This window comes from Cercospora kikuchii, assembly GCF_019650295.1.
Source record: "Cercospora kikuchii DNA, contig_00001, whole genome shotgun sequence".
In the NCBI taxonomy this organism is placed as follows: Eukaryota; Fungi; Ascomycota; class Dothideomycetes; order Mycosphaerellales; family Mycosphaerellaceae; genus Cercospora; species Cercospora kikuchii.
In genome coordinates this window covers 2852035-2872041 of record NW_025408582.1, presented here as the reverse complement: position 1 = coordinate 2872041, position 20007 = coordinate 2852035, and the positions used below count along the sequence as shown (strand labels likewise).

The 20007-nt window shown below is 53.5% G+C and overlaps 12 protein-coding genes across 12 annotated transcripts; 3 read left to right on the top strand and 9 right to left on the bottom strand.

The window, feature by feature from the left end:
• Window positions 1–627: 627 nt before the first annotated feature.
• CKM354_000109000 (uncharacterized protein) lies at window positions 628–2181 on the bottom strand (the record flags this gene model as incomplete). The annotated part of the gene is made up of 1 exon (XM_044796200.1): window positions 628–2181. The coding sequence occupies one exon, from the start codon at window positions 2179–2181 to the stop codon at window positions 628–630; it is 1554 nt and encodes a 517-aa protein (XP_044652135.1).
• A 670-nt stretch (window positions 2182–2851) lies between these two features.
• Window positions 2852–4242, bottom strand: CKM354_000108900 (zuotin; the record flags this gene model as incomplete). The annotated part of the gene is made up of 2 exons (XM_044796199.1): window positions 2852–4012; window positions 4066–4242. 2 exons carry the CDS (start codon window positions 4240–4242, stop codon window positions 2852–2854), a joined length of 1338 nt encoding a protein of 445 aa, XP_044652134.1.
• A 269-nt stretch (window positions 4243–4511) lies between these two features.
• On the top strand, window positions 4512–6626 carry CKM354_000108800 (tRNA (guanine26-N2)-dimethyltransferase; the record flags this gene model as incomplete). The annotated part of the gene is made up of 1 exon (XM_044796198.1): window positions 4512–6626. The coding sequence occupies one exon, from the start codon at window positions 4512–4514 to the stop codon at window positions 6624–6626; it is 2115 nt and encodes a 704-aa protein (XP_044652133.1).
• A 274-nt stretch (window positions 6627–6900) lies between these two features.
• Window positions 6901–7806, bottom strand: CKM354_000108700 (uncharacterized protein; the record flags this gene model as incomplete). Its single annotated transcript, XM_044796197.1, has 1 exon — window positions 6901–7806. The coding sequence occupies one exon, from the start codon at window positions 7804–7806 to the stop codon at window positions 6901–6903; it is 906 nt and encodes a 301-aa protein (XP_044652132.1).
• Window positions 7807–9019: 1213 nt separating this feature from the next.
• On the bottom strand, window positions 9020–10162 carry CKM354_000108600 (uncharacterized protein; the record flags this gene model as incomplete). Its single annotated transcript, XM_044796196.1, has 1 exon — window positions 9020–10162. One exon carries the CDS (start codon window positions 10160–10162, stop codon window positions 9020–9022), a length of 1143 nt encoding a protein of 380 aa, XP_044652131.1.
• A 432-nt stretch (window positions 10163–10594) lies between these two features.
• On the top strand, window positions 10595–11826 carry CKM354_000108500 (uncharacterized protein; the record flags this gene model as incomplete). Its single annotated transcript, XM_044796195.1, has 2 exons — window positions 10595–10606; window positions 10663–11826. The coding sequence occupies 2 exons, from the start codon at window positions 10595–10597 to the stop codon at window positions 11824–11826; spliced, it is 1176 nt and encodes a 391-aa protein (XP_044652130.1).
• A 244-nt stretch (window positions 11827–12070) lies between these two features.
• On the bottom strand, window positions 12071–12932 carry CKM354_000108400 (uncharacterized protein; the record flags this gene model as incomplete). The annotated part of the gene is made up of 2 exons (XM_044796194.1): window positions 12071–12702; window positions 12761–12932. The coding sequence occupies 2 exons, from the start codon at window positions 12930–12932 to the stop codon at window positions 12071–12073; spliced, it is 804 nt and encodes a 267-aa protein (XP_044652129.1).
• A 1000-nt stretch (window positions 12933–13932) lies between these two features.
• On the bottom strand, window positions 13933–14412 carry CKM354_000108300 (uncharacterized protein; the record flags this gene model as incomplete). The annotated part of the gene is made up of 1 exon (XM_044796193.1): window positions 13933–14412. One exon carries the CDS (start codon window positions 14410–14412, stop codon window positions 13933–13935), a length of 480 nt encoding a protein of 159 aa, XP_044652128.1.
• A 768-nt stretch (window positions 14413–15180) lies between these two features.
• CKM354_000108200 (uncharacterized protein) lies at window positions 15181–15797 on the top strand (the record flags this gene model as incomplete). Its single annotated transcript, XM_044796192.1, has 2 exons — window positions 15181–15253; window positions 15301–15797. The coding sequence occupies 2 exons, from the start codon at window positions 15181–15183 to the stop codon at window positions 15795–15797; spliced, it is 570 nt and encodes a 189-aa protein (XP_044652127.1).
• Window positions 15798–16073: 276 nt separating this feature from the next.
• CKM354_000108100 (uncharacterized protein) lies at window positions 16074–16902 on the bottom strand (the record flags this gene model as incomplete). Its single annotated transcript, XM_044796191.1, has 3 exons — window positions 16074–16610; window positions 16689–16815; window positions 16871–16902. The coding sequence occupies 3 exons, from the start codon at window positions 16900–16902 to the stop codon at window positions 16074–16076; spliced, it is 696 nt and encodes a 231-aa protein (XP_044652126.1).
• A 778-nt stretch (window positions 16903–17680) lies between these two features.
• Window positions 17681–18537, bottom strand: CKM354_000108000 (uncharacterized protein; the record flags this gene model as incomplete). The annotated part of the gene is made up of 3 exons (XM_044796190.1): window positions 17681–18058; window positions 18158–18235; window positions 18517–18537. 3 exons carry the CDS (start codon window positions 18535–18537, stop codon window positions 17681–17683), a joined length of 477 nt encoding a protein of 158 aa, XP_044652125.1.
• A 392-nt stretch (window positions 18538–18929) lies between these two features.
• On the bottom strand, window positions 18930–19665 carry CKM354_000107900 (uncharacterized protein; the record flags this gene model as incomplete). Its single annotated transcript, XM_044796189.1, has 2 exons — window positions 18930–19578; window positions 19631–19665. 2 exons carry the CDS (start codon window positions 19663–19665, stop codon window positions 18930–18932), a joined length of 684 nt encoding a protein of 227 aa, XP_044652124.1.
• Window positions 19666–20007: the final 342 nt, after the last annotated feature.

Sequence of the window (20007 nt, the reverse complement as noted above, 5' to 3'; positions counted from 1 at the left end):
TGGCGAGAGGCCGGATGTGAAGACTGGAGAGTGGATGTGTCTTGTTTGCGAGGGACGGGTGTAGTCTTGTTCTTGACAATGGGCGGAAGAGACGTGATAGCATTAATGGCAGCCTTGCATGGATGGGTAGTGTTCTCGTGGATGCTCGGATGTCTCTGTCTTCGATGTAGTGCAGATGATGCTCTGTTCTGCCGAGGTTATAACAGGTTTTGGTTGCGCAGACCTGGAGAGTTAATGAAGTTCGGTCCAGGGATTGCTGCAAGGGAGATCTTGTTGGATCGATCTAAAATGTAAAATGATATACCGCAAGAGAAGTTTTGTGAACGTATGCTTGAAGAGTCGCAAGAGTGAAGTGGGCATGCTCTCGGCTATAGCTGCAACAGCCGTGGCTAATCATGACGATCACTGATCACTGAGCCCTTTGTTCTCGATACAACATCGTCTTTCTGGTCTACGACGAATTTTCAGTGAGTCCGAGCATAGAGTATGATAGCTGCCATGATATCGCTTCATAAGATGCATGCTTTGATAATATCTTCAAGAAGCCGAGACCTGTCGCTCCAACCCACCAAGCTCCCCTCCTCTACCTTCTATACATATATTCTTCGACCTCTACATCATCCAACCCTATTTCAAGCCCTTATTCAGTTTCTCAAAAATGTCAAGCACTGCAGCGCCTCCGCCTCCGCCCTCGTCGCCATCGCCGCCATTCCGGTTGCGATTCTGACTTCTACCTCTACTAGAAGCCCTTCGCTTTCGGTCTTCTTCATCCTCCTTCACGTCCTGTAGTACCTGTAATGCCCTCTCGCGAGCAATTTGCAGAGCCTCCGCTTCCGGGCTGAGGTTCTCTTCCGCTTCTTCGTCGAAGTCTTCGTCATCTTCGCTCGCGGAGTCTACAGCTCCCACTTCCGGCGACTTCATCATTCTGCCTGGCGGAGAAGTGGGGCCTTCGGAGACAGAAGACATGCGAGAAAGAGAGTTCCCTCGTGGCAGTTCGGTCTGAGATGTGCTGCCAACATGCTTGTAGCCAATCGCTTCTGCGACATATCTGGCTTCATCGTCGTGAGCATCTAGTTTACCAAGAGCGCCGAGCTCAGAGCCCATAACTGAGAGTCGGTGCTTTTCATCCAGCAGATGGGTGCCTCGTCCACGTGGCGCGTCGTCCGATTTGTCCAGAATGTCGCGATAGCCAGATCGGCTCGGGTCTTGCAGCCTTTTCCGTTTCTTTGCTTCACGTTTACTGCTCGGACGAACCACAATGACTGGCACGGGGCTGTATTGCAGACAGTATTTGGAAACACTGCCACTGCTGAGCAAACCTTGGTACCCGGTCAAGCTTCGACCTTTCGTCCCAACAACTAACATGGCCGGCTCGTAGATCCTAATCATTTTCTGTATCGTATCCTGTATGTCGCCAATGCTGAATTCGAGAATCAGGCTAATCGCCCTGTCGTCTGTATTTTTCTTTTCGATTTCTTCCAGAAACCGCTCTGCTTCTTTTCGGTAGCCCACGCTGCCCTGCCCGCGTGACCAGATCGAGGCTTCTTTGCTGTCCTTCTCCACGACACGCAGGCAGACCACTTCGTCGCCATCGTCAACCAATTCGTCTATCAGCCACTCCAATGCTGTGTCCGAGTACTCGTTCGTGTCCGTTCCGCAGAGGAACGTTCGTGATCGCTTTGTATATTCATAGTCGCGATGCTTGCGATTCAATGTCAAGCTGAAGTCGCTCGCAGCAGGATTCGCGAAAGTGTCGAAGCTGACAGAAGGCCTGAATTGCGCCGGAGGGGGCGGACTACTCAGTCGGCGAGACTGGGTCGACGGGGCTTTGCCATTGATACTGCCAACTATGCTCCTGCGAATAGAGGGAGGGTTTGCGCTGCTGGATCGCGATCCGGCAGTGGCTGCGTGGGGCACGAATTGCACGCTGGGTCGCCTCGCCGGATCGTGGCTGCCGTCGACATTGATCGTGGGCCTTCGCCAAGCGGGCACGAAGGAGTTCGGCTTGATGGTCGACGAAGACGTGTTGGAGAGGCTGGTAGAGGAGCCATTGGCAGCAGGATGGTCCAGTGGGGCGTTTGGTATAGATCGTGTGGGCAGTACGCTGGCGGTGGAGGCGGGTTGACTGCGGGGGCTATGATTGACAGGCGTGCCGGATCGCGGCGACGGATTGTTTGACATGGCGGGAGCAGCGTGCAGATATCACGCCGCGGGAAGGTATATGGCAGTTGTTATTGCATGTGGTCGGCTTGGCTCACGCAGGACACGCGCAAGACGCCAATGCCGGCGGGACGGGACCAGCGCTGTCGTGCGGAGGATTGTAGATTGGGTCTTGGTAGTCGTCGTGGCGGTAGAAGTGTATTGTCGCTGGCGTCGGTCCGGGGGAGGGTGGGTGGAGTAGAGCGGAGTGGTCGTGACTCGTGTGCTGGTGGGTTTGTGGAGGGGAGTGGGAGAGGGTCATGAGCGAGAGTCGGATGCGGGATGACATGTGTGCCCGCTGTCCCACGCTGCAGCGCCCGAGACATCGCATTGCAATGCCGACCCGCACCTCTCTTCACCTGCTGTGGGTCGTGCATGTGAAAGAGCAATACGACCACTTTGCATGATATACTGCCAGACACACCAACACGGAACGCAAGCAAACAGCATTGGGGGACCAGTTTCCCACGTGCAGAAAAGATGGATCAGTACCAGGGTGCCATGTGCCTGACAGAACTCTGAAAGACGTAATACGTTACTTTTGTTCGCTCCGAACCGCTGTGATCGTACAGACTAGCTATTGTTGCGGACCATCCCCTCTATTGAAACGCCCCTGCACATGCCTTCGTTATCCAGACCGAAAGCTGGATCCCTATACCAAGTTCTTGTAGTCACCATCCTTCGCCTTGCCAGCCTCAACAAGCTTCTGCACTCGTGCCGAGAAGACACTCTTCACGGCAGACTTGTCGGTCTTGCCGTTCAACTGTGCAGCAACTTCAGCGATCTCCTCGTTGTCGAGCTTCAGGATCAGCGAGTCGACCTCGTTCAACACGCCATCGATCTGAGCAGCCGAAGGCTCGCCATCAGCAAAGTAGCCGACATCCTTGGGTGCCTGTCGAATAACACGCTTGTTCTTCTTCGCTGCGTTCTTCGCCGCCTCCTTGCCCTTCTTCGCATCCTCCCTCGCGGCCTTCTCAGCTGCCGCCTTCTCAGCAGCAGCCTTGGCCTCTTCCTCCTTCTTGCGTGCTGCCTCCTCCTTGGCGGCCTTCTCCGCAGCCTCAGCAGCCGCCTTCTTCGCATTCTTATCCTTGTTCTTCTCTTGTCGGAACTTCTTGGGCCGCTCATCCATTGCTAAGCATGCATCCACGAGCTCACGGAGTCGCTGCACATCCTCGTTCTTTCTCTTCTTGCGAGCGTTGTTGTTCTTGCGCTCCACGTGACGCTTCTGGTCACGGCTCTCGTTGTCATCAGGCACATCTTCATCCAGATACTCGAACGATCGCCATGAGTCGAAGCTGTACCAGAAGTTGTAGAACTGCTCGACCTCCTCCTTTGTGCTGTTGTCGTCGCCGAGCTTTGGCACAGGCTGGATCTTGCTGAAGCGAGCCTCTGCCTCAAAGACGGGTGCCCACAACTTGTAGAAGTTGCCTGGCTTCTTCTGCACGTCCTTCTTGCTCGGTGGCTCCTTGTCAGCCTCCTCGTCGACTGAGTCGAATTGGCGGCGCTTAACGGGGTCGAGAAGGATGTCTGTGGCACGCTGGATGCACTTGAAGAATTGGTCGTTCTCCGATTGTCCAGAAGCAGCCTTCTTGTCTGGATGATGCAACAGCACGGCCTTGCGATGGGCACGCTTGATTTGGTCCTCTGTGGCCTTGTATCTGTATTTGGCGAGACCGAGCACAGCGTAGTGATCTTGCGACTTCCAGTCTTTGGCTTCGCGCTGGAGAAGCATCGGGTCCGTCACCTCTTCAATGTCATCGTCAACCACTCTCTCCACCTTCTTGACATTCTGCTCGGCCTGCAATTTCTCATCCTGTGTCGATGTCAGCTCATGCAAATTGCCGGGTAGTAATTAAGCACACGTACCTCGGAAAAGGTACGCCTGTGTCGCTTTCTGCGGGCGTGGGCAAGATAGTGAGGGCCAACTGGCTCGAGCGCTCGTTGGACTGGCTCAGACAGTTGTCCGATGGCCTTGAAGTCCTTGTCAGCGGCCCAGCCTTCTGGCAGCGCAGGCAGCGTGGCCTTGATCGTGATAGCAGCCATCTTGTGTGTGGTGCAGATGGTGATGGTTTGTTCGAGGGAACCGTCGCTCGCGGGCCTCAAATTCAAAAAAAGTTCGCGGACTTTCCCGCGCTCCATTTTCACATGCATCACGTCTTTACTGCAACACAACAATTCCATCTTTGCACAATATATGACATTAGGAGCGAATGCTGCAGACTCCTCTTCGATCTGTATGCTTTGCACTCGCGACAGGTAGGAGTCTGCGGCACCTCTCCCTCCCCGTATCTCACACTACCTTCCGCTCCGTCATGACCACCACAGCTGTGCCCTTGAGCGCAAAGCCCGCAGCAGGACAGCTCATTGAGCACAATGGAAAGAAATACGAGACTATCCAGGAGGGCAAAGCCTACATTCTGATCCCGCCGAACACGCAGCAACATGTCACACCACCACAGCACGCAAAAGCCAAGGGCAAGCAGGACGAAGAAGTGAAGGCGCAGAGCGTTTTCTACAATCCGATCCAGCAATTCAATCGTGACCTGAGTGTGCTGGCGATCAAAGCGTTTGGTGACGACTTTCTACATCGAAAGAGGCAGAGAAATGACAAGAACAGAGCGAAGCACGAGAACAGAAAGAAGCGAAAGTTGCCCGGTGAGCGGAACGATGGTGGAGTCAAACTGCGCAAGACTGATGACGGACCCGTGCAAGTAGAGAATGATGACGAGTCGACCGGGAAGAAACATGAGAAGAATGCACAGCCTGATTCTGCGAACGCGGCTGCGGCAGCCAGTGAGGGAGAATCGGCACAGACAAATGATCAAGTTGGCGAGGACGCAAATTCAGCGCAGGACCAGCAACCTACCAAAGGTCCTTCTGGGCCAAGATTCAGGATTCTTGATGCCCTGTCAGCTACCGGTCTCCGCGCACTGCGTTATGCACACGAGATCCCCTACGTCTCTGCAGTAGTTGCAAACGACATGAATCCAAGCGCAATTCAGAGCATGAAGCTCAATGTGGAGCACAACGGCCTGGATTCCAAGATCACGCCGAACTTGGACAATGCCATTGGACACATGTATCGTGTAGCTTTTGCAGAACCGGGCACACATGGCCCACAACATGTCAATCAGAAGTACGATGTGGTCGACTTGGACCCGTATGGCACAGCTGCACCATTCATCGATGCGGCACTTCAAGCACTCAATGAGGGTGGCTTGCTTTGTGTCACCTGCACAGACTCTGGTGTTTTTGCTTCGACTGGCTACTGCGAGAAGACGTGGTCGCTTTACGGAGGTGCGCCGATCAAAGGTCCTCACATGCACGAAGGAGGACTGCGCCTCATCATCAACTCAGTGGCCACTGCAGCTGCAAAGCAAGGATTGGCGATTGAGCCTCTACTGTCGCTCAGCATCGACTTCTACGTGAGGACCTTGATTCGGGTAAGAAAGTCGCCGGCCGACGTCAAATTCCTGTTCGGTAAGACCATGGACGTCCTCGGCTGCGATCATGGTTGCGGTGCTTGGACTGTTAATATGAGAGGGCGAAATACAAAGCAAGCAGGCAAGAACAACAACATATGGTGGAAACACACTATCGGCCAAGGGCCCGCAGTCGACCAGCTTTGCGAACATTGCGGCTCGAAAAGACATCTGGCTGGGCCCATGTGGGCAGGACCAATTCACAATGCGGCATTCATTGAGAAATTACTCGAAGATCTAGAGACTACCGATCCAGAAATTTACAAGACCAAGGCTCGCATTGAAGGTATGCTATCAACGGCGCTGGAAGAAACACAAGTGAACGACGATGTCGTGAGCTACAGACCAGCAGCGGAGCGATCAGAAAGCGACGAAATCATCCCAAAAGTGCCACCGGAGACCATCGATCACTTCCCCTTCTTCTTCAGTCCTTCGGCTGTGAGCAAAGTCATCCACTGTATTGCGCCAAATGATGCTTCTATACGAGGTGCGCTACGCCATATGGGCTACAGAGCCACTCGTTCGCATTGTCAGCCTGGCAGCATTAAGACCAATGCCCCATGGACTGCGATATGGAATATCATGACTGAGTGGACGAGGCAGAAACATCCTGTCAAGGATAGCGCGTTGAAAGAAGGGTCCGCTGGGTTTGCCATAATGAAAAAGGCTAGAGAGCTATGGGCTGCCGAGGAGAAGGAGAAGAGCATCAATGCAGAGGAACACGCTACGGAGAATGGGACATCGAACGACAGCACGCCGGGCATTACCACGGAAGGTGTTCAGCCGTCATCGAAACCTGCATTGGCGAATGGGAGCACTGATAGACCCAAGGTCGTCTTCGATGAAGCTCTCGGCAAGGATAGGCAAACCAAGCGCCTTGTGCGATATCAGCAGAACCCAAGGGAGAATTGGGGTCCGATGACGAAGCACAAGGGCAGTGCGTAGATACCTTGTATTAATGTGTATGTCCACTCGCCTGCTATTCATCTGTTGACCCAGTTGGTCCAGTGTCGTCTGTAAAGACTTCATTCCTCGCTCCAAAAATACGAGCCAGATTGCATCGCTCCACAATCGCTTGACGATCAAAACACCTCACAAACGCCTTCCTCCGCATTCTGCCCTTCTCTGCACTCTACACTCTGCAGTCTGCCGTCCCTGCCCTCTCTTCAGCGCCTCTCACTCATATTGCATTACAATTACTCTCTCATCCCCACCCAATCTAGACTTCAACCACTCTGCTGGATGCACTGCCTCGAAGCTGGTTCGCCCTCCAGTCCCGGCGTCTCTGCTTCATCACATCTCCGATCTCCTCCCAGCGGGCGTTCGACAGTTCCGCATCTCTCTTCTTCGTCTTCTTCGCCTTCGTTGGCGTCAAAGCTGCAGCTTGCTCAAGCAGATCTTGCACCAGAGCATCCGCGTCCGAAGTTTCCATGACTTCGTCCCTTCGGAGGCGAGTCGGAGACCCAAAGTCTACAGCTTGGGTTCTGCGATGACGGGGTTTTGCGGGTGCGACATGCTGTGAGCTGCTTGAAGTTGGTCGAATTGAAGTGGCATATTCGAGTCCATGTCCGTAGGCCGCAGCAGGGTTGCTTCGCTTCACGAGATCTCGTTTGGCTTGGATCGGGGCCCAAGTCAACTCCGGATGCTGTTTCCTTTCCTTGTCGCTGGATGACGGAAACGGATTTGAAGGTGGAGGAGGTTGTGTTAGGGTGCGGGCCTTGAGGAGGGAAGACGTGGTGTGCCCGTGAGGATCGGAGAGTGTCACGGCTGGGATCAGCATCATTGAGCCTGCTGCTGACGTGGAGGCCGAGGAGTAGAGGTCACGCTTGCGTAGATGCCGGGCCTGAATGGGCGCCCAGGAGAGCTCTAGCATGTCTTCCTCTTGCGATCGTTTGGAAAGGGTTGATGGAGGGTCTTTCTCGTGGGCTGCGGCTTGGGCTTTCTGGTTCCAGTAGTCGATTAGAGAGCCGAATTCGAACTGCCTTCTGGCTTTTGCTGAGCGAAAGCCTTCAGTCGTTGAGTCTGGTGACGGACTTTTGATTGATCCTGTAGACTCGCGATTGGGATAGGGCATCGCGCTAGCGAGTGCTCCAAAAGCGAGCATGGTTAGAGATGAACAACGCATCTTTGCTCGATGACTTTTTCTCTCTGATTTCGGTCTCACGTCCGTGTCCGTCGAGTAGCAGTACAGCCTTGAATTAGGTCCTCTCGATCGTTCGTCTTGCCTTTCTCGGCGTAGTGCAGACTTGACTCGACGACGGTGAGTGTGAGTTGCGAGGAGGAACGAACTGTGAGTTCCCTGAAGGAACGAGCGTTGAAGCTACGGCGAACGGGAAGGACGATTTGGCTCGAGGTGGCGCGCTGAGTAGAGGAGGGAAGAGAGAAGTGGATGGAGTGTCTGGGAAGTGCAGCATATCTACTGCCTGGCTTGTGGAGGCTGGAGGTGTCTCGGGGGTGCGAAATGATGCCTCGCGATGCAGCGAAGAGGCTGGAAGACTGCAGCGCATTGAGTACAGCTGGCCATGACCATGTGGAGGGGCTGGAAAATGGTGTTCTGGGCCAGGACTGTTGTGCTCGATCGTTGGCATCGACGGATTGGCGGTTGGAGAGGCGTTGGCAACGGTGGTGCGGAATTTGAACAGTTTACCATTTCATTGGAGCGACAACAGGTATACCTAGCAACTGAGTACCCATGTCTGAACATGTCTACTCGTGTAGACAATATTACACGTACGTTTAGGCGGCTATGAGGCAGAAGGCGATTTCCATCTCTTTGACGTTGCCAAGCCCGTTGTAGGTGAATCTTGCTCCGTCAGCCACAAACAGCTGTTGGCTTCGGAGGCCGTATCTTTGCAGTGCTCACTCTCTGGGCGGCCCGGTACTTTGGTCGTGCCAGTCCATCCAGCCTCCGGGGACATGCAAGCGTGTCATGCCGGTGTGCACAACGATCATGTGGCTGATTGCCGGTAAACTTGATGGACAAATGCTCGGCTCCGGGAAGTCGCCGCCGATTGCCCTTTGCATGCAGCGACTACTTCAAGTATCGGTGCGCCAGATAGCTTGCAAGGATATCGACTCTTGTCCCAGTGACACCATCTAGCGAACGATGATACAGCGCCTCGATACCTGCCTGACGGATACGTGCTGAAGCTTTTGTGCGAATGAGTGTTGGGAAGACCGCTGCTGGCGATATCAGGTCAACTGTAATTGTACATTAATATGATCACACTTTCACGCTATAGGTGAACGCCTTCCTGTCCAATGCATAATGCGGTATGCCCGCGTGCCCGAGAAGCTTTCGAAATACCACCCGACTCCATGCCATCAGTTCTGTCGCTCTAGTTCTTCGCAGGTTTACGTCCGACCATGAGATACATGGGTGTAAACAGCTTTTCACGGCCACCAGCAACCAGGCAATCAGCAGCCAACGCGAGAGAATCAGCAGTCTTCTGTGTGCCACGAGGGGCCATGCCAATCATCTCCAAGGCACCCACAAATCTGTGCACGATGCCACGTCCAAGGTGTGTCATGCGTACGAGAGTTGGGAAGTCCCAGATGCTCTGCATGTACTTGAGCTCGCCCGAAAGTGGCCAGTACCATGGGAACTCGTCCGGTCTGTCTGCCAGATCCTCATTCAATTCCAGCTCGAATCCGGCTGCCTTCATCGCCTTGAGGGCAACCTCAATCTTCTCCATATTTGAAATACCGTCTCCCTGCTCAATTCCTAGTCGAATCTCACGGTGACGTGGGTTGTCGTTGTCGTATGCATCGGTCATCAGCCATTCGTATACACCAAACACACCACCTGGCTTCAGGACGCGGAAGATTTCGCTGTAGATGCCCTCCAGTGAAGGAGCGTGCACGGTAGCCTCAATAGCGTAGACAGCGTCGAATGTGTTGTCCTCGAAGGACATTTGCATGAAGTCGCCCTTGACGTAGTTCAACTTGTGATCCAAACCCTCCTTCTTCGCATATTGCGTTGCTCGCTCGATCTGGTAGTCATTGTTGTTCAATCCTGTAATGTTTGCACCGGAGAATTTGCAGATCTCACGGGCAGGTCCACCGACACCACAGCCCACATCCAAGACCTTCTGGTTCTCCTGGAGACCCATCTTGAGTGCGAGGTAGTGCTCATGGCGAGCGATGGCCTGTCTGAAGGGTTCGCCCTTGGAGAAGCGGCAGAAGTGGAATGACTGCGACCAGCCATATTCATAGAGATCGGTTGCGAGGTTGTAGTAGTGGCGGGTCAAGGTAGCGTATTCGTCTCGGCGGGCTTTGCGAATCTCCTCAGTTTCCTCAGCAGAGGCCTTGTTATCCCAATGCTTGAAGTACTCATCAACAGCAGCCTTCTGAGCGTCCTTGTTCTTGCCCATGGCTGCGATCAGGCCACCTCGACCCTCGCCCGTCTTGCCATGCAGTGCCTGCTTGAACTGGGCATCACGCTCCTTGTCCTCCTTCTCGAGTTGTGTTGGTCCGGCCATTGTGTTTGTTGTTGAAAGTGCAATGTGATCGAACAGTAGAAGTGGGTAAGGAGGGACAGACAGAGGGGCGGAGAGTGAACAGTAATACGTGGACTGCCAATGGCCAAATCTTACGATGTCCCGTCGCTCAACAAAAATGTCGAACCATTTACTCCAGGGGTCCAGCAGACGCGCTTGTCTCCTACCAGGAACAGGCAAGCGCGGTAGATCGGATCTCGGTCAGGTACGACGGGACGAGGCGTCACGTGGTGATAGTGGAGATAAGGGAACGCGACTGGATTTCGGATTTGCGAGCAGAACAACGTCGTCATTCACAACCACTCTCGAATCCACTGCATTGCGCGCTGCCCAGCTGTCGGCATAGTCTCGACTCGACAGAAATATACATTCGACTGAGAAATCTGCGCTTTCTCGAGGGCAGTGACTGCCAACATGCCGCCTCAGGTCAGTCCAGTCGCCCATCTTTCCTGCAGCACGCATAGCATACTAACACGGCACAGATCAAGCAAGATCTCAACCGCTCCGGATGGGAGACCACCGATTTACCCTCCGTCTGCGAAAAATGCCTCTCAGACAATCCCTACGTGCAGATGCTCAAGGAAGACTATGGCGAGGCGTGCAAACTCTGCACGCGACCTTTCACCGTTTTCCGCTGGAAGGCCGACCGTACCGCTCGCCAAAAACGAACAGGCATTTGTCTCACATGTGCGCGACTGAAAAACTGCTGTCAGTGTTGTATGCTGGATTTGAGCTTCGGACTCCCCATCACGATTCGAGATGCCGCGCTGAAGATGGTGGCGCCTGGACCACAATCCGAGATCAACCGCGAATATTTTGCGCAAAATCACGAGAAAGAGATTGAGGAAGGGAGAGGGCTGGAGGGGTACAGCAAGACGGAGGAGAAGGGTCGTGAGTTGTTGCGACGACTGGCAAATAATGAGCCGTATTACAAAAAGCAACGAAGGCTGGAAGCCGAGGAGCAAGAGGAAGGAGGACAGAAGCTGCTAGAAGGAGGCGAAGGGCACAAAGCTGGTCCGATCAGGACGCAAGACTCAAAGGGTAAATCTGCATATGGCTCAGCGTACGGACCACCTACTATCCGAGGAGGAAGCGCATCTAGAGGTGGGAGAGGTGGTGCACGCGGCGGGAAAGGCTTTCCCTCAGGAGCTGCTCTGCCGATTAAGCCACAGGATATTGCGCCTCCAGCGGACAAGAATATCACGAGTCTTTTTGTCACTGGAGTCGAGGACGATCTGCCGGAGCACGCGATCCGAGAACACTTCTCACAACACGGCCCGCTCCGATCCCTGGTCTGCAGTCACCGCTCACACTGCGCTTTTGTGAATTATATGGATCGCGAAGGCGCGGAAAGGGCTGCTATGGCATTCCAAGGGAGAGCAGTTGTCAAAGGCGTCCCTCTGCGAGTGCAATGGGGCAAGCCGAAGCCACTGGACAACATGGATCGCGACCAGAGGTTGGAGAATGCTAGGGCTGGTAGACGGACAGACGCTACGGCCAAGGCGATTGCTGGCTCACCTGGTCAGAGGGCTATTGCCGGTTCTGCTGCGAACGCACAAGCAGGCGATGATCTAGACAGCCTCGCGGCTGTTGCTCCACCTCCGGGACAAGGCGATGTGGAATATGCTGCGCTTGCTGGCGAGTGATCCGACAATTTTCACCTATAATCTCATGGGCATCTCGAGCAAGGCGTCTGGCGTCAAAATCTGCCCAATTCCGGCCCGATTGGGTGTCTGGTGCAGTCTTCTAAGCATAACTTTAACTTCAGTGTCGTTCCTTGACGAGCGGTGGTAACGGTCATTCCAAGAATGAAAACGACTTCGGTTGAAAAGTATTGGCTCCACCGACTCGCAGTCAGATATTCATGTGGGGTTTAAGACTCTTTTCGCGTTATCCGTCGCGAACGACGCTCACTGCGCCCTCGCGAGGCGGTGGAGCAATAGCGGCCTCCTGCCGGCCCTCAGGTTCATCTGTCTTCGAAGACAACTCCATCGAACCCTGCTCTCCCCCTCCATCCCTCAATCGCGCATGTGTCGACTTCGGTCCCAGCCCCTTCTTGGTATGGTTGATCGAAGAGAGCATGGAGGCCCAGCTCATCCCCACCCCAATCCACCCCAGCCAAGCAAACGCTACCGCCGCAAGACATCGCGGATTCTCCCGATAACAAAGCGGCGTCCCTCCATCCTTTCTATACTGCGCCAGCAACTGCTGTCCGTACCCATCATTCACGCCCTCTGGACCTCTGAAGTATGCGCAATTATTTAAGGTGATATTTGAGAACGTAAAAGTGGATGCAGTGGAGACCACTAGTGCTAGGGTTGAACAGATTCGCCAGCTGAGGATCACTGCTCGGGATTCCTTACGCTCAGGCCAGAAGAGGTCGAGGAAGAAGGCTGCGCCGAAGATGACACCGACAAAAATTCCGGAGAAGATATTGAAGGATGCGGCGCCGATGTAATCGTTGTTGAAGATGTAGACGCGAGGATCGAGTTTTGCGACGAAGTTCTGGCTGCCGACGTAGTCTGACAGACGCCGTGAGCTAGAGATCGTTGGATGTGTTGGAGGCGCGAGATATCATACCTGAAAGGGCGGCTGTTCCAAGTGATTCAGGAGTCACGCAGAATATCATGGCGCACTGATATGCGATGAACTTTGTTCGGCGGAGGTGGTACTCGTTGCTCCACATGTTTGCACACTTGAATCTGCTCCATTGGACTTCCTTGAAGTCGAGGCCGCAGACAACGGGTGCCATGCTGAATGCGGTTTAATCAAGATATTGATGGCAATTGTTTCCTGAAACAATGATGAGATGGTCGTGATTGATGAATTGTACAACAACAAGACAGAAGAATGGCGGGGGAGAGTTGGAAAGTAGCACAGTTGGAAACAGCTTGCGACTTCACCGCAAGTGCAGGTCTGACCGGATCATGCTCACCTGCCCGATTGAAACAACATTCTGTGTCGGCAGGCGTACACTCGCCCGGTCCTGCCAACTTGTGCTGATCTTGCCAGCCACAAGTAAGAAGTGCGTCAGTGTCTCCTCCCCGACAGCACGGAGTGGCCTTCTTTCCTCGTACGCATCGAACGACGATTGCTATCTCGTGCATCGACGCCTCGACTGAGAGAGGGAAGGAGGGTGAGCACCGGATCTGCTGGTCAGGTGTCGCATGGATGCGGCAGCTCACTATCGCGTCCTGGGTACAAGCGAGTGGTACAGTATACAATTCGAGTGTTAGATTCGCGACAGGGTATTTGTCCATGATAAGAGGCGAAGCTTCTTCGCCACGAAGCTTGGGAGGAGGCAGCTCCGTCAGCAGTGAGGAAATAAGGCCTTAGCTCTGCGCCAAGCACGTCAATCCGAGACTCCTCCGAGCGGCAAGTGAACAAGCATCTTCTCGACGAACGACACCGGTAAGATGAATGACTTCACTCCTGCATCATTGGCCATGAACAACGGATATAGCATCCCATCTGGATACCTGGAGATGAATGCACAGGATCTCATGATGGCCTCCTCCGTTTCGACTCGATGGCATGTGATGGAACAAGTGGCACCAAGTCCAAAAGAATGGCGCTACCGTCGCTATATACATCGAAGAGCCATGGTCCGATCTTGACCAGAACCGGATTGTCTAGCGTACACCGAGGAATGGACACCTTACACCAGCTTGTGGGTGATGAAGCAGATGCAAGATTTGTGCCGCGTCACGTCTCTTGTCCTGTCGCTGTCCCATCAAATACGCCCAAGCCCCTTACCCGCAAGCGACACTAGCCCGCAGTGCGGCAAAGTCTCTCGGCATAGGATCAGTCAAGCTTCGCTGTCTTGTGCGCATGCCATTTGGTGTTCTGAAGGCACTCTGCGACCCTGGAGCTGGCGAGTTGTTGGGCGGAATCGGAGCATTGTCAATCGTCGTCTGGCTACGGTGTGCCTTGATTGGCGAAGGCAAGATCGCACCTGCCTGGGCCAGCACGGGACTGCCAGCTTCGCTTCTGGCTGTCTTCATCGCCTCCAACTGCACCATAGTGTGGGCGTGCATTATTCGCTGATATCCTGGTATAGTACCGCGATTCAGCTGCGATTGCATGTAGGCATGCATGATCCGACGATACTCATCGATGCCTTGTCGTGACTGCTCAAGTGGCGCGCTTGCTCGACCCGGGACGTTATTGCTGAATTCGAAGACCATACCAGAGACTGGGGCTGGGTTCCTGGGGGTTTGCTCGTATGCCATAGGTACTGGATGCGTGGCTGTTCTGCGAGGTGTTCCCAGGTTGTGCACGAAGCGGGTGCGAGCTTGAGCGAAGTGAGCGCTGGCGATGCCCAAGTCAACACGAATCAGCACCAGCCCTGGGATTTCACTGCGCATACACGCCTCAGCGGCGAACATGGAGGGCACGCATCAAGGTTTACGACGTCAGTATGCCAGCCTACGGTACGTCAAACCATCCACGACTGTGGCGAAAGCTTTGTGTGGGCTAGCCGTGCCACTGTGCCGGGCCTCAGAGTGACGACGTGAGGTCTGCTCGCCCCCGCAAACGGGTGTCCATGATGAACAAAGACAGCGAAGTCACAATGGCCAACACTGCGCGATGCCAAGACAAGTTCAGGAGAGGGCCTTGCCGCATTCCTGGCCCATTTCGTCAAAAACTCCATTCCACGGGCACTCCCGCTGGTTCCATCACTGCTGTGCTCGAGCTCTCGCTGCAAACATGTGTTGTGCAACCCAGCAGTATGGCGTCGGCGTCTGATAGTGAAGACTGCATCTCTGTCTGCTACCAGAGATCTCTTGCGTCACTCGCTACTGGAATGTGTGCACGCAGTGTTCGCCGCGATCTCAATACAAATCGGAAGGTTAAGTACGACAGCGCTCATGGCATGAACCAACATCCGACTCTCTACATCTCACACAGCCACTGTTACCTTTACTGTGAAGAGAGATACTGATAGCGAGCTTTGAATCAATATTGCAAGTGCACTTCTCTGCGCTCTTTACGCCAAGATGGCTTTGCGATACGTAGCCGCACTGCTCCCTTCACTTGCCTTCGCTTTACCACAGCAGTCCTTGGACGACGGTAAGTGCTTGTAAAAGCTCATTGAGCTGGCAGCTAACCTATCTCAGTCCCTCCTTGCGCCTTCCCACCTCTTCTCGCATCCCTCTCCGGCACATCTTGCGACCAGACCGACATCGCGTGCATCTGCGCCCAGAAGGATATCATCCCTACAATCACTACAAATGTCGTAGCAGCTTGCCCAGGGACACTCACCGCGGATGATGTCACTGGGTTCATCGCGGAGCTCTGCGGTTCGACCGCTCCTAGCCCAGAGTCATCCTCTTCTGTGGCCGAGAGCGTAACAAGTGCTGCTTCGTCTGCTACTACCGCCGCTGCCACGACAAGTACAACTGGGGTTATCACGACTGATGGGAGCCCACTGATCACGACGACTGCCAATGCCTCATCGGCGGCGGCTTCAACAACTGTTGCCAGCAGCACGACATCGTCAGCAGGGAACGCAACGACAACGCCAAGCGACGGATCAGCGGAGGGCTTGAGATCGAGCCTGATGGCTGCTGCAGTGGCTTTGGTTGGGCTGACGTGGGTATTCGCTGAACTGTAGTGAGTACACAGGTGCAAGGGCTGTCGATAGAATCCATAGGGACTAATGTGTAATGCCTAAGACTTGATGTCGTTTCAAGTACATCGTGAGCTCTCGCTGCTCGTTGCAGTATTGCTTCTATGTTGGACAGGCAGCTGCCAGCCTCGGGTACTGACTCGAGCACTTCGCCCTCGCGGATTGCTATCTCTCCTGCCTTTCCACATGCGCACCGCACATCACTCGCTCGTCAAAGACCGCTGACCATGACCACTGAACCCAGCATCGTCATCTGCATGCCTATTTGTAATACACCTCGGGATCCAGCACAACATCTTTCGTCATCTCAGCCCGTCGCTGACCCGCAGACTTTCGGACAAGGCCAAGCAAGAACTCCGGGCATTCGAGTAGATGGGTCACATCTCCTTCTCCCTTCCAACCAGCCTCAAACCAGTTCTCCGCCGCGTTATGCCAGTAGATATCGACACAAGCGCTTTGTATCGGGGAACCTTGATGAGTTTTCTGGAAGATCATCTTGATGGTAAGATTCCCCGGGTAGTAGAAGCAGGCTTCGTTGTCGGAATCGATGAACTCCTGGTTTGCGGTTCCGATGAATTTGTCAATGCAACGATTGCAGAACTCGGTGTCTTGGACTTTCTCGCCGAAGATGTAGAGCTTCGCGAGATACTCGTATTGCTTGTGCGCATCCCACATGTCCCAGTCCTTGAGGTTCTTCTGCGTATGTGGGCTGACGGTCTTGGTGTACAGCCACTCGATGTACTTCGCGACAGTATCGGGTTCGTCCTCCGGTAGCTCGATCTTGCGCTCACGGCCCTCCTGTCATGAGTTAGTACACTCAAGCTTAGTTGTACTGGGGACTGCGCCGCCCAGTGAGAGCGATGAGACGCAACTTACCTTCCATTGCTTGTTCAGGGCGGCTTCGAAGAAGCCTCCGCGCTCTTTCAAAAGCGTCTCGTGGACCATGAAAGCCTCTACATCGCCATGTGTGCCCGCGATGATACTGATAGAGTCCGCACCAAATCTACTCGCATGTCAGCTCAGTCGAGTCCTACAAAAGTCATTTGAAGCTGACTTACCTGCGCGGCTCCCTTGGTGAAGGTCTCTCCATGGTGGAGTCGACTCGTGGTTAGGATGCGATATGCTCGCCACCTGTCCGATGCTGTCGAACCCGCAAGATGATACCGACGATCAGACAATGAAGCGCAGTCAACAGTTGAAGACACTCCAGAGAGAAGAACATGTATGTCGCCGGATTTGCCGCCATTCACCTGCAATCTGCCGGACATTTCCAGCTTCACTGCTCTTGACGTATAGCTAACGTTCCCTCTTGGCGAGTGTCATATAGATTTGCATTATAAGCGAGTAGCATGCTCGAGAAAAAAGATGTGCTCCCTGTGTGGGCAGCATGATATATCATCGAACAACGCTTGATGATGTAGGCATACGTGTTTGGACCAAAGCGAAACTTTCGATATTCGTCACCGAGTGCTGCAAATTCCGATGCGAAGAGGGGGTGCATTGCCTTTCATACTTGAGATCTTTAATTGTCTTGAATTACATGCCGCAGTTTGCTGCATCTTTCATTGAAGTTGGGCCTAGACACTTCTGGTCTCTCCGACAACTTCTTTCTGACGATATCATGCCCCCGGCCAAGTGAGGCGGCAGAAATATCATCATTGCTCTGGAGAGAACTGATCCTGCCCCTTACCTTGAACACCCTCGTCTTTCTCCTTGCTGCTCTCCCCATCCTTGCGTACCCCTCTATAAAACTCCTCCCGCCTTTCATACAACCTCCCCTGAACAAGCGAATCATCCGGATCAGCCGCCAACACATCCATCAAGAACTCCGGACACTTCGCGAAACCCTTCCTCTGCTCCTCATCCAGCTACTCGTTCTTATTCGCATCAAAATACGTCTTCGCCATAAGTCGTCGCAGCGGAGAGCCAGGCATAGTCCTATCATAGACAGCAGCGATGACCAGTCCCGAAGGTGCGTAATAGAAGCCATCGTCAGGATTGGGCAAATCTAAAGCTTCCGCGAAGGTATCTATCACCGCGTTGGCGAACCCATCGTCAAGATACTTCTCTGCGAAGAGGTAGAGGCTCGCAATGAACCAATATTCCTCTTGGGTGGCGTATTCGACTGATTTGTGGCTGGGGTCTGAGTGCACTGTGAAGATCTTGCCGCTGTAGAGCCATTCCACGTATGTAGCCACGATGTCGATTTCACCCTGCGGCAGGGGGGTCTTGTTCTCTTGGCCTTCCTTCGAGATGTCAGCTTCGTTGTGGAATAACAGCTGGGGTCCAGTGTGAGGCTCGGTCGCCTGATCGTATGCTGAGTCAAAAAAGAGGGCATCGCTTACTTTCCAAGCTGCCCTGAGTGCAGGAGTGAAGAATCCGCCTCGATCTTCCAGGCACGATTTGTGGACACGGATTGCCTCCTATGTCGTTGTTCTCGCCTATATTGAGGGCGACGATGTCGCTCATCACTCTAACACGAATTTAGCAGGTTGAATTTTCGACCAAGACTCGAGAATGAATTACCTGCGCTTTTTTCTTGGTGGTTCCTCGGCCATGGTCTTTACAGCTGAGAGGCTTCCAGTTCGGTGTTCTGATCAAAGAGCACTGTCTCCGTGCAGCAGTCAGAATCGCAGACGAATAGATTCCAGATTTGGAAAGCTGAGTGCAGTATGCAAGTATAATTTTCGACAGTGACACTCACTAGCGGCTTTCCTATCCACATTTTGCAGAATGCGGCTTCGAATTTAGATTGGCGCTAGCACACTCTACTGAGCTTGTCAAGTGAATTTGTGCAAGATCTTGGTCCAGACACCCCAAAGTAGATTTGCTTGGAATTTTAGTTGAACATAGCTGCGGGGAGAGTTAAGTATGCAGTATTTTTCATTCATTCCTATGTATTCGTTACAATTCGCCTACCTGAGGCGCCGGATCAAGGCCTGATGTATTGACCACTCGCTGTCCAGCAGTGAAGGCCAGCTCTTCGACTACCATTATCTAGTCCATTTCCAATCTCGTAGAAGCCTGTCAGTAGAAAGTGACACATTCGATGATGCCCACACGGTCGTCAACAGCCACTCGTAGTAGAGTTGCTGGTTGCTGTGAAAGAGAGCCATCTCAGTTGCATTTGAAGTATGGCTTGAGGTTGTCTTCTGGATTCTCTGCCGTCTGGCCATCGCGCTTCGCGATCAAGCTCCCAACAAGGCCGGCGAGGAATTCTTGCGGATAGCCGTATACATTAGCTTCGGTGAAGGACTCCTTTCCACCGTGGTAGCCATACATGTCGACCAGGAACTTCCGCATCGGAGAATCATGTGTCGTGCCGTTGTAGATGATGCGGATGGCAGTACGGCATGGCATATAGCCCTCGTGTCCGATCCAAGCCTTCATCTTGCCCACTTCCACCAAGGCTCGCAATATGCAGTCACAGAATGCATCGTCCATCAGTTTCTCGCCTAGCACATAGAGCTCAGCTTGTATGATTTGTTCCTCACTGACGTCTGGCCAGTTCACCTCATACTCTGGCTGCTCTAGCTGCTCTGGCTTCGAAGCGATCTTACCGGTGAACAGCCAGTCTGCGTAAATTGAAAAGATTAGAGGATCATCGTCGGGAAGGTTGACCTTCTTCTCTTGACCTTCTATCCACTGGCGATTGAGAGCAGCCTCGAAGAACTTGGAGTTCTCCTTTAGCAGGAAATCATGGACGAGGAACTTTTCGGACTCGGGACCTTGACCGACCGTGATGGTAATGATGTTGTTAGTAATTCTGAGAATGATGTTAGCGAGAGATCAAAGTTACTTGGAAGTATAGGGCTTACCTGCGCCTCCTGGCGGCACGAATCTCGTCGCCCATCTTTGGTATGTGCGTGCTATTACGCTGCAGCGTGGCGGACAAGAATGTCGAGGGCGAACAGGACTTCGAGGATAGACCGTGGCTATCGTGTGTGGGGGTGCGACTTGTCGATCGCGAGAGGATTCGAGTTTGATGCTGTGCTGTGATGAATCTCCGAATGTGGGTATGTGATATCGTAGTGGCAATGTCAGGGAACGAAACTTGTGTGCAAGATGAATGTCAGCTCAAAGGTCCAGCGAGTGAAGTTCGCCTCGCCGAGTGAACGTTCACATGCAATCACGTGCAGTTTCTGGGCAGGCGAAGTGAATGGCTCGTGCAACAAGTGGACTTTCCGCCAGAAAG